The sequence below is a fragment of the Diuraphis noxia genome, unplaced genomic scaffold, assembly GCF_037042655.1.
Source record: "Diuraphis noxia isolate RWA-SAM2 unplaced genomic scaffold, SU_Dnox_SAM2 contig0005, whole genome shotgun sequence".
Taxonomy (NCBI): Eukaryota; Metazoa; Arthropoda; class Insecta; order Hemiptera; family Aphididae; genus Diuraphis; species Diuraphis noxia.
In genome coordinates this window covers 15,248,016-15,260,710 of record NW_028301715.1, presented here as the reverse complement: position 1 = coordinate 15,260,710, position 12,695 = coordinate 15,248,016, and the positions used below count along the sequence as shown (strand labels likewise).

At 30.2% G+C, this 12,695-nt stretch overlaps 3 protein-coding genes across 7 annotated transcripts; 1 reads left to right on the top strand and 2 right to left on the bottom strand.

Annotated features, from left to right (window-relative positions):
* Positions 1–844: 844 nt before the first annotated feature.
* LOC107163000 (apoptosis regulatory protein Siva) lies at positions 845–3,544 on the bottom strand. Of its 5 annotated transcripts, none has more exons than XM_015510209.2 (5): positions 3,399–3,544; positions 2,687–2,853; positions 1,399–1,556; positions 1,208–1,323; positions 845–1,126 (listed from the first exon to the last, which is right to left on the bottom strand). In XM_015510209.2, exons 2-5 carry the CDS (start codon positions 2,802–2,804, stop codon positions 1,081–1,083), a joined length of 438 nt encoding a protein of 145 aa, XP_015365695.1. In that variant the 5' UTR covers positions 2,805–2,853; positions 3,399–3,544; the 3' UTR covers positions 845–1,080. The 5 variants fall into 5 exon arrangements, with proteins under 5 accessions (XP_015365695.1, XP_015365693.1, XP_015365694.1 ...); XM_015510207.2 differs by having other exon boundaries at positions 3,391–3,536; XM_015510208.2 differs by lacking the exon at positions 3,399–3,544 and adding an exon at positions 3,169–3,381.
* A 137-nt stretch (positions 3,545–3,681) lies between these two features.
* LOC107163016 (26S proteasome non-ATPase regulatory subunit 1-like) lies at positions 3,682–7,547 on the top strand. The gene is made up of 3 exons (XM_015510230.2): positions 3,682–4,999; positions 5,612–5,873; positions 5,940–7,547. The coding sequence occupies exons 1-3, from the start codon at positions 3,798–3,800 to the stop codon at positions 7,416–7,418; spliced, it is 2,943 nt and encodes a 980-aa protein (XP_015365716.2). The 5' UTR covers positions 3,682–3,797; the 3' UTR covers positions 7,419–7,547.
* A 2,180-nt stretch (positions 7,548–9,727) lies between these two features.
* On the bottom strand, positions 9,728–12,580 carry Scsalpha1 (Succinyl-coenzyme A synthetase alpha subunit 1). Its single transcript, XM_015510224.2, has 6 exons — positions 12,357–12,580; positions 11,480–11,724; positions 11,185–11,406; positions 10,834–11,118; positions 10,635–10,769; positions 9,728–9,859 (listed from the first exon to the last, which is right to left on the bottom strand). The coding sequence occupies exons 1-6, from the start codon at positions 12,391–12,393 to the stop codon at positions 9,791–9,793; spliced, it is 993 nt and encodes a 330-aa protein (XP_015365710.2). The 5' UTR covers positions 12,394–12,580; the 3' UTR covers positions 9,728–9,790.
* Positions 12,581–12,695: the final 115 nt, after the last annotated feature.

Sequence of the window (12,695 nt, the reverse complement as noted above, 5' to 3'; positions counted from 1 at the left end):
TATATTTACCAAGTTTCTATTACTTCTACTTGTTAGCCGTTAGTGCCCATTACCATGACAAAATAGATCTATTTTAGGTACTTAATTAGTACTTACACTGTGTGATGAGTTCTCTATAGTCGTTACATCTCACTGTTGCCTGCTGAAAATCGTTCGCAAATTCACGACGATTGTGTTAGTTTATTTCAATTCGTTAATATCTCGAATCTATTTAGGTATTGGAGTAAGAACTCGGCAACCATAGGCTCAAATAAGGGGGGCTTACCCCCCCCCCCCCAAGAATTGCTATAGCACCCCCAAAAACAAATGATTTTAGTACATTATACACATTATTTAATTTAAAAGCATCATAGGAGTATTCAGTATCCTGATCTGAGCTACAGCTTCAGCACCCCCAGATTTCAAACACTATTTGTGCCTATATCGGCAACACAATGTTTACTAACTTTTTTCAGAGATTCCAATTTATGTATTGCAAATAAGAACCTCCGAAGAGATTTCTATGTACGCTTTGACAAAGATGTCTACTTATTTAAAAAAAAATCTAGGAACTCTAAATGGGTTGAAACACGAAAAATATCTACTGGTTTGAAAAATACACCATTCCATAAAAATTTAAGATTTACTGATTTCTGATCATTTTATGGATACTCGTCAATTATATCCAAAGAGCAAAGACAATAAGTAATAGAATATTAATAATGAATAAGAAATTAAACATCCAAAACGACAAATATGCAAGTGAAATATTGATAATACTTTGCTCCTGGAAAAATATTTAAAATATTAATATTCCATATAAATTTGTACATTTTTATAAATGTAAAAAATAAGAAATGTAAAATTTTTATATATCATTTTAGCTTTATTGAGAAAATTGGTAAATAAATAAATCTTGAAAATTTTTTGTAAAAACAGTCACAATATGTTGAGTAGTAAAATTATTTAAAAATAGGTTACAATATACAAAATAAATTCTTAAAGATATAAACAAACAAAGCTTACATAAAAAATGCAATTCTTTCATAAAATTGGTAATCAACTAATATTTATCACATTCTGTCTTAAAAAATAATGTTTTTACTGATAACATGTTAAACACATTTTATTGGCTTCATCACAAAATCTGGAAAAAAAGTGATCAATTTATAATTAGATTTAGACTTTTGGAAACTGATGCAAAAATTTAAAATTGATTAATACTTACAAACTAAATGAACACATATTACAAAATATCTCTCCACATTTCCCACAAATATCTAATTTTTCTGTTTTTGAACAAAAATTACATTTTTTCTGATTGTAATTATTCACTTTTGAGTTCTATAAATATATTAAAATTAAAAAATTAAAACCTACTACCTAATTTCAATAAAAGTAATTTTTATAAATGCATACTACAAATAAAACATCAGGTTTGCACAGTTGCCCATCAAACGTCAATTGCATTTGTTTGGATGGTTTACTGTCGCAAGGAACTTTATCCACGACTACAGACTGATCTATTGCTTCAAAAGATGCTTTTGCTCTTTGAAATAATATCTGTTTAGTCTTTTCTGTAATAACAATAACACAATTCAATTGATAATGATAATAAATTACAATCAGAAATTGTCACTCTGATTAATATTACATTTAAAAAAAAAAAAAAAAAATAGACTAAAAAAGGTTTAATTAATTTAAAATTTGAAATTGATTAAGACATTATAAAAACAAAAATAAATTTGATACTAATATCTAAAGATACCATATAAAATGAAGTTAAAATATTTTCATTAAAACTAAGGCCATTGAAGGCTAATTATGTTCTTATAATCTTATACATCGAAAACAATTGTACTATATCAATTGATTAGTAAGAGAGTCACTGGTACATATTTCTCAAAAAGATCAGAAAATTGATTTTTATCACAAAAAGTTCTCAAAGTGCAACTTTTCATAAATAAATCAAAAAAACAAAATTAAATATAATTATTTTTACTTAAAATGGTTCATATTGAGTTGCATGGAAAAAAATAAAAAAAATATATTTCGATTAGTTTTAGACCCGAAGAACTTGTAAATATTTAGGTGAAGATAACATTTACTATAGCAGTACCAAATTTCAAGATTATAATGACCCACCTATATGTGGACATTTGTGTTTAAATTTTATTGACAATTATAAAAAAATAATTTAAATACATTTTTAATAGAACAAATTATATTTCAAAAAAAAACTAATATTTCCATGTTAAATTATTATTTGTATTATTTTGAGATATTTTTAAGTTAAAATCTATTTAGTGGTTTTGTGATGATTTATCAAAAAGTAGCACTTTTAACTTTTTCTGATAAAATCAATTGTTCGATATTTTTGAGAATTAATTATGAAAAGTGTTGATTTCTGATCTTTTTACGATAATTAGGAAAAAGGTTGTGGTTTGTGGTCTTTTCGTGATAAAAATCAATTTTCTGATATTTTCGAGAAATGTATACCAAAGAGACCCACTCACTATTCAATTTTTTATTATAGTTGTACATCTAAAGTTTTAATTATATCTACTGCTCTTAATTCGTTTTTGATGCATTGACATTAAGAATGATGATGGTGCCATAAGTTCACAAAATTCAAAGTAGTGTTACAAGTACAAAAATAAACTATAATATTATCTATCAGAAGCACTAGGTATATTATTGTTCTTACCATAAATTTCAGACATTTTAGATGGTCCCAAGACTCCGTTGGCAACTTGTTTCTCTCCAATATGTATTTTGAGCTGGGGACACATATCGATACCATACGGATACTTTCTCTTATTCATCTCGTCTTTAAATATGTATTTGTAATTACGTAGTTTTATTTGTATGGTCCTACAGTAAAAATCGAAAACAAATGTTTTTGAAATAAAATATCTGTGTACATACAACACAGTACACACTGTCACACTACTCACACTAAATGGTATACACTATTACTATTACTAATTACTAATACAAATTACAAAATAAAATACATTGTACACGGCTATATAAATACCATTTTAAAGTAAATAGAAAATGATACCGTTTATCTAAAAGATAATGAGAATATTGAGAATAATTCATAATTGAAAACTTGAAAAATAAAAAAAAACATGTTTTAAGTTAAAAATAAAATTTAGAATCACATAATAAGTATATAGGTACCTAAATAGTAGATAATAATTGTAATTTTTAACACAGAACTTAATTACGCTATTTAGTTCCTTTGTACTACAGAGTACTATAGAACTGTCATAATATTATATTCATATTTTGTTTTCATTTCATATTAAAAATGGTAAATAGGAAACGCGACGGCACATTGTGATAGAAAAATATTAAATAATATAACAAATTAACAACTATAATAATATTATAGTGTCGTACACTCTTACTAAGTCTATCGTTGCCATTTTGCCAAAATAAAAACGGCTACAGTATTGTCAGTATATCATTACAGTAATGCAGTCATCGTGATATGATCCGCCTTGTGCAGTTGTAGTTGTGCCCTGTGCCCTGTGTTCATGATTGTGTCTTATTCATAAACTTCTGATAACAATATCGGCATCTAGTGTTGAACCACAGAACAATATAGTTGAACTGATGAAACTTGTAAGCTCTTTGGATTTCGGGAAACATGACTTGTATTTTATTGTTGTGGATGGATATTCAGATATTCGCTTGTCATTAATTTTAACTTAACCAGTTGAGTACTCACTGCTTTTGTATAAAAGTTGGTGAAATTCGTTTGAAATCATTCAATTTTTACTTTTAATTATTTTAAGTTCAACAAAATGAATATTACGTCGGCAGCAGGCGTGATATCGTTGCTGGACGAGCCGGCACCTGAATTAAAAATCTTCGCACTCCGGAAACTAGATTCCATTGTAGACGAATTTTGGCCCGAAATATCAGAGGCAATTCAAAAAATTGAATTCCTTCACGAAGACAAGACGTTCTCACAACAAAGTCTTGCTGCTCTAGTAGCCAGTAAGGTATATTATCATCTTGGTTCTTTCGCGGACTCCTTACAATACGCGTTAGGTGCCAGCGATTTGTTTGATGTAAACGCGCGCAACGAATACGTGGAGACCATCATCGCAAAATGTATCGACCACTACACAAAACTGAGTGTCGAGGCTGCCGAAAACCCAAGCTCCCCACCTGTGATGGATGTGCGCTTGGAAGCAATTGTCAATCGTATGTTTCAAAGATGTCTGGACGACAAGCAGTTCAAACAGGCACTAGGTTTGGCTTTAGAAACAAGACGCATGGATATATTTGCCAAATCCATTGAATTATCCGACAATGTAAATGAAATGTTATCTTATGCTTTCCAAGTGGCGATGAGCACTATTGAAAATCGTAGTTTCCGCAGTACTGTGTTACGTTGTCTCATTGGTTTGTACAAAAACCTTGAAGTGCCTGACTATGTGAACATGAGCCAATGTTTCATTTTCTTGGATGATCCCAAATCTGTAGCTCAACTACTCGAAGGTCTAATACAGAATAATGATGAGAAAAACTGCTTAATGGCATATCAAATAGCATTTGATTTGTATGAATCAGCTACCCAACAATTTTTGTCTAGTGTTCTGGAGTCCTTACGTCAAACAGCACCAATACCTTCTGCAACTCATGTCATTAAAGCAATCCCTGCAGCTCAAAGTACCACAGAAAAAGAAACTGTTACTCCACCTATAGCTGTTGCTTCAACTGATGTCAGCACAGCTCAGCCTGTTGTTGAAGAGCGTTCTTTTGATTCTCTTGGGCCAGATGATAAGTATCGTCAAGAAGTAATCCAAAAATTAACCAAAGTATTAAGTGGAGAAGTGAGTATTGAGCTTCATCTACAATTCTTAATCAGGAGTAATCATACAGATATGTTGATCTTAAAAAATACAAAAGAAGCAATTCGAGCAAGTGTCTGTCATACTGCTACAGTTATTGCCAATGGTTTCATGCATAGTGGTACTACTAGTGATCAATTTTTAAGGTAAATATAATTATATATTCCTCATTATTATTTAAAATAATTAAATTACTTTTTACCAATAAATAATATATGCCAAATTGTATAGTACCTATTATTGATTTAGGAATACTTTGTACTTTTTTTTTTTGTGTTGACAAAAAAATTTGTTTAAATTTAATGATTTTACAAGTATTTACAAATTTGGTAAATATATTTGTATATACAGTGTGTAACAGTACTATTTGACAAATATAGTAATATTTGTAATGGAAATTTGTTAAATAGTCCTGTTACACCTTATATATATGTAAAAAAGTAACTACCTAATCATTAGTTGATCTTTTAGTTTTTTTTAATTCCCAACACTGCACTAATTGTGAGTCAGTATTTATCACTTGTTAAAAACAAATCAATCAAAGAATGCAATTTCTGTTTATGATTATATCGCTAACTAAGGCATGAAACCACCTATTCACTAATCTTCAAAATCGTTTTTAATGAAACTATTTATATAAAAATATAGATTATTGTGTGGTTTCTTGAGTATAATCATAAAATTCATTGTCTTTAAAAAAAAATTTTTATCTTGATATCTATTTATTGATTGTAATTTTAAATAATTATTTTCTATAGGGATAATCTGGAATGGTTAGCCAGGGCTACAAACTGGGCCAAATTATCAGCCACTGCATCTCTTGGAGTTATTCATAGAGGCCATGAAACGGATGCTCTTGAACTTATGCGTAGTTACTTACCTCCTAGAGAGAATAATTCATCAGGAAGTTCTGGGTATAGTGAAGGAGGTGGTCTATATGCTTTGGGTTTGATTCATGCTAACCATGGGGCTGCTATCAATGACTATCTTCTTGGACAGCTTAAAGATGCACATAATGAAGTAAATATTAAATATGATATAAGTACATTTAAAATGAAACACTATCTAAGTGTATTTTAATTTTAGATTGTAAAACACGGAGGATGTTTAGGAATTGGTCTTTCAGCAATGGGTACTAGTCGTGAAGATATCTATGAACAATTAAAATTCAACATGTATCAAGACGATGCTGTAACTGGTGAAGCTGCTGGATTGGCTATGGGTTTGGTTATGTTAGGATCAAAAAATGGTGAAGCACTTCAAGACATGGTGGCATATGCTCAAGTTACACAGCATGAAAAAATCTTGAGAGGTTTAGCTGTTGGGATATCATTTGTCATGTATGGTCGACTTGAAGAAGCCGATCCTTTAATTACCTCATTGTTGCAAGACAAAGATCCAATATTACGTCGATCTGCGATGTACACAATATCGATGGCATATTGTGGAACTGGGAGTAATATGGCTATTAGGAAACTATTGCATGTTGCTGTTTCTGATGTCAACGATGATGTACGTCGTGCAGCTGTCACAGGTTTAGGATTTTTATTATTCAGAACACCAGAACAATGTCCTCAAGTTGTTAGTTTACTTGCTGAAAGTTATAACCCTCATGTTAGATATGGTGCTGCCATGGCTTTAGGTATTGCTTGTGCCGGAACTGGACTCAAAGAAGCCATTAATTTACTAGAACCAATGACCAATGATCCAGTGAATTATGTACGTCAAGGAGCTTTAATCGCATCTGCTATGATTCTTATTCAACAGACAGAAAGCACTTGTCCTAAAGTGAAAGAATTCCGTACACTGTATGCCAAAGTAATTACTGATAAACATGAAGATGTTATGGCCAAGTTTGGTGCTATTCTAGCTCAAGGTATCATTGATGGAGGTGGTCGTAATGTTTCAATTTCCTTGGAATCTAGAACTGGTCATACTAATATGTTGGCAGTTGTCGGTTTGTTATTGTTCACACAATATTGGTATTGGTTTCCACTAGCTCATTGCTTAGCACTAGCTTTTACCCCTACATGTATCATTGCGTTAAATGCACACCTTAAAATGCCTCTCCTCGAGTTGAAAAGTAACGCTAAACCGTCTTTGTACGCATATCCTGCACCAATGGAAGAAAAAAAACGAGAAGAAAGAGAAAAGGTTACTACCGCCGTATTGAGTATTGCAGCGAGAGCTAAACGTCGTGAAGGTGGCAGTGTGAAAGCAGCTGAACTATCTACTAGTGATAAAATGGAAATTGATGAAAAAGAAGCATCAACTAGTAAGAAGAAGGATGAAAAGAAAGAAGAACCAAAACCTGAGCCTAACTTTGAGATACTTAATAACCCGGCTAGAATAATGAAACAACAATTAAAGCACTTACAATTGGTTGAAAATTCATCATATCAACCTTTAAAAGACGTTTCCATCGGTGGCATCATCATGACACGTTTTACTAAAAATGGTGTTGAAGACGAACAGTTGGTTGAACCAGTTGCCGCTTTTGGACCTAAACCAGAAGATGATAAGGAACCTGAAGCACCCGAACCTTTTGAATATGCAGATGATTAATAATATAACACCTAAATATTTTTGTTACATCCTAACAGACTTTGTATAATTTTTTTTATTTAGACTTATAATTTATTCATCCATGTAAACTTGAATTAATTATAATAATACATAATTATATACATCAAAGTCTAGTGAGAATTATTTTTTTGTTACAGGTTTTACAAACTTTATAAATGTTCAATTGATGATTTATCTTTATGCTAAGTAATGTAACATTTATATAATCACTACATATGTAAATTCTCTTCAATCTTTGGTGATTACTTACATGTATATTATAGTATTTTAATTTTTGTATGGATTTTCAGAATGTTTATTAATGACTCATTACTAACAAAAATTGACTAGTTTCTTTCAAACTTTTAAAATGCTGATGAGGCAAGTGGTGTATTTATGTTTTTAGTAGAGAGAGTTAGTTGAAATTAAAAATAATAGTAATTTAGTATACTAATAAAAATGAACTAATGGTTACTGCAATTATTATTTTAAAGAGAATAGTAAGTTTTTACGTGAGATCCATTAATAAGGCATCTTATATTTAATAATAAAAACTTAAATTTATTAGTAAAAAAAAAATATTTAGGATTCAAGATTCAATTAAACTGTAAAATAAAAATTCTAACTACATGATATTAAATTATTTAGGTAACGAAAAAAGTTTACATTTTACTGTTTCTAAAAGGGCCTCATACATAATATGTAGTTCACTTATGTATATAAACCATGGTGTCATGGCTATCACTAATTTACATATTTCATTTAATTTCTTAATAGAAACTAATACACCATTTGTATGGATCAGTATTTATATATCATTCTTACGTTTACTTGAAAACATTTTTAAGCTTTTGATTGCATTTGGCCCAATGGCTTTTTGTTTAAGCTCAAAAGATTCCTTCTTACTGTACAACCTAACTGTAAAATTGCAATTATTCTCAGAATACCATTTTAAATTTACTACGGTTCACTCTTTCAGCAGTTATAAACAACAATGTTCCACAAGGCCGCATTTTATCTCGTATTCTATGGTAATATTCGACACAAAACTTGAGAACCACTGCTATAAGTTATTTTCTGTTACACACATATTATTTTTGAACTTTGTTCAATCCAAGGTCTATTATTACCCTATATAATCAACTCTGAATTAGTTATTAATTTCCTATTTACAATTAACTATGTTATTACTGTTATTATCGACTGTACTTTAATTGTTATATTTTTACAATAACATAATATGAAGATAACACATAAATACCATTTCTTTGACCCATAAACTAGGAATATTAAACCCAATAACTGTAAACAGCTAGCAGCCCATCGAGGTTTTTTAACTCACCAGCTCGCCAAACTATTAAATTATTAAGATTTGAAAGTATATTTGTGATAATATTACTAAAAATCATGTAAACTATGTATAATTTCAATTTAATTACCTCTATCCCTATCTAAAAAATGTTGACATTATGCTGAAGCTATAGACAATTGAAATGTATTTTAATATTATAAGCCTGACCATAATAATAGTCCATAATATAAAATAATATAGGAGAAATATTTTTAACGTGATCAAATAATATTGTTTTATTATTAAAATAAAAATCATGTTACAAACAAGTATAGTAAATGTTAATCTGTAACAGAAGAAAATACTTTAATTCATATTAATATTATCCATTAAAATTGTATAAATACAAATGTAACGAGAAGAATAAGTGATTTCCACGTAATAGTTTAGATAGAAAAAGGTGATTAATGTTTAGATTATTCATTACAGACAAAACAATACCAAATTTAATTAATTTTAAATGTTTTTTTAGGCTATGATAATTTAGGAATTTTTTATGTTTAATGGATAGGTTTGAATATTTATACTAGTTGTTTTCTAGTGTAAGTATATAAGATATAGTTGATAATGTAAAACAACATAAATTATATTTTAACATTTTAAAAATGGTCAACACAGAACAGAATAAATAACAAAACGTTAGGTTTTAATACTATGACAAAAATACAAATTTCAACAGTACAATTCAACAGATTTAATTAATCTAATCAGAAGTGCAGCTAATAACTTTCTTTTTTTTGTGCTAATTATTAATTTATTTTTCAAAGGTTATCTAGCAAAATCAAAATATTGTAGTTATAATAGTTTTTTACTGAAATATATTTCGAAAGATTGAAAAGGACCATTGTACTGCTTTGTATGGTGAAATGGAATTTTAAATTGATAGGGAAAATGATGTAATCATTATTCCAACACAAAGCCACTTTAACCTAATCAAGGCAAAAGTAAAACGCATAAATTCTATATCACCATAGTTTATAAATATAATACCAAACTAACATCCAACAAACAATTTATGAATTCATTTCTTCATCAATTTAGATAGTTCAATGCCCATAGCAGCTGGGCTCCTAGTAACGACCACACCAGCCTAAAATGTATATAAGTGTTAAACTATAAAATAATGACTGAACAACAATACAGGGTGTCTCGCAGGATTTACCCATTGCCATATCTCATGAAATAATGGAAATATTAAAATTCTTGTTTTATTATAAGATTCAGAGGGATAAGAACTACAATTATTTCATTTTTTAATTTATTTCAATGTTTTTGTAAAAAATGTAAAAAATATATTTTTTTATTTAATTATTTCCAAAAATATTAAAGACAGCCATTTTGTAGGGTTTATTTTTCTGAAAATATTGACGTTTCAAAATTGTATTTTCATTAATTTCCTGATTTTTAATATTTTTTCTAGTTTTGAAGAAATAAAATATGATTATAAATTTATAACTATTAGGAACACGGAAAATATTTGGCCGGCCGTATGGGAATGCGCGCAGCGCGGCGGGTCACATGTTTGATAACATTACAGTGTTAAATAATTCGCAATTTTTCTTAAAACTAAAAAAAGTATTAAAAATCAGGAAATTAATGAAAATAACATTTTGAAACGTCAATATCTTCAGAAAAATAAACTCTACAAAATGGCTATCTTTATTTTTTTTTTGAAATAATTAAAACAAAAATATATTTTTTAACTTTAAAACAAAACCTTTACAAAGTGTTAAAATCAATTAAAATATGAAATAAGTGTAGTCCTGTGAGTCTTATACAAAACCAGAATTTCGATATCACCATTATTTTGAGAGATATTGCAATGGGTAAATCCTCACGGGGCGCCCTGTATAATACTAAATCACCTTTTCTAATGCATTTATTTTGTCTTGAGCTCCACCTTTTCCACCAGATATGATTGCTCCAGCATGGCCCATTCTGCGACCAGGCGGTGCTGTTAATCCAGCAATGAATGATACAACTGGTTTAGCATTTGGACCCTAAACAAATAATATACATATGTTTTCAATAATTAATATTCATATTAAAATAATGAATACTCACAGTATTATGTTCAATTAAATACTCAGCAGCCATTTCTTCTTGTAGACCACCAATCTCACCAATCAAAATAATACCGTGTGTATTTGGGTCTTGTAAAAATACTTCTAAGCAATCTATAAAATCAGTACCATTGAATGGATCACCACCAATTCCAACACAAAGCGTTTGTCCAAGACCAACTTGAGATGTTTGATGAACTGCTTCATAAGTAAGTGTACCTGACCGAGATACAACTCCAACAGATCCTTTCAAATGGATATGACCAGGCATAATACCAATTTTACACTAGAAACATTTCACAAATATAGATAAATACAATATAATGTAAAGTTGAAAAAATGTTTTACATACTTGTTCCGGAGCAATGATTCCAGGACAATTAGGTCCAAGTAATCTAGATTTGTTCTGTCTGATTAATTTATGTTTCACTCGTACCATATCTTGCTGGGGAATCCCTTCTGTAATACAAACAATTAAAGGAACCTCGGCATCAATAGCTTCTGAGATTGCTTTTGCAGCGCCTGGTGGTGGTACATAAATAACTGTAGCATCCGCTCCGGTTTCATCTCTTGCCTATTATACACAATTAAAAATAAAGGAATTTTATAACTAGAACAATTAATTTATTATTATTGTTATCACCTACTTCTTTGACTGAATTGAAAATTGGTAAACCTAAATGAGTTTTTCCACCTTTGCCAGGGGAGACACCGCCTACCATACAAGTTCCATACTCAATAGCCTGAGTAGAATGGAATGTTCCTTGTTTACCAGTCATTCCTTGACAAATTACTTTAGTATCTTTAGTGAGAAGTAAATTTTTTCTTGTTTCTGCATAGATGCGTGGATCAACTGTATTTGATGATGATCGTATACCCATTAAATTGCATACTACAGGAATTAAAAAATAACTTTTTAATCAAAATCAAGAGATATTAAACTTTTAACTGTTTTATAATTATTTGATTTAAATGTTGGATGATTAACTTGTTTCAAGTAAATTTTTTATTACATCATTATTTAAAAATATTTTTGCTTATTAAAACGTTGCACATCATTATAAAATTAATATAAAAAAGTAAATAGATTACACATTTACACTTAAGAATAATACACAACTATATTATTTTTAATAAAATGAACCTTGGTACTTAAGTGCAGTTCACACAAAATAAAATACTTGTGCATTACAATCACAATTTTAGTTAACATATTCAACATGGCTGAGTAATATATTATAATTCATTGATAGTTAAAAATTTGAGGAATTTGGAATGTATGAACATAAAAGTTCCACTGGCACTTCCTTATAGAATCTCATATAACATAACAATACTAGGAAGATGCACACAAGAAGCTTAAATGATTGAACCGTAGGGTAACAATAAGTACAATAGGTCAAATACACGAACCAGGAAGTCGAATTATCTGGAAATCTGTGATTTAGTGTCCTAGACGCAGTACGGTTATCGGAAGGAGCGCGTCGTCCAAAATTTAAGGTGTTGCGTTAGGGCCTATCTTACCTGCGATTCTGGAGAAAACCCTGGTGGAAGCGGCCATCGTGAGCGTCAAATTTATGTCGGAGAGCTTGACCGGTTAGAGAAAAGCGACGGCAACCAGAAAACTGATGGTATTTCTAGAAAAATAATCGGCTGCGGGCACCACCAAGTGCAAGTGATAAGAACGCCAGAGGAAAAGGTCGACGACGGCCGCGGCTGTTCAACCTCGACGGGTGAAAATTGATCGACGAAAATCCGTCCGCTATCACACATACCGATACCGATGAAACGTTCGTTACACTCGGGTGGTGGTAGGAACATATGATGTGGGGGCGTGGGGCCAGTGCTGCCAATGTGTGATAC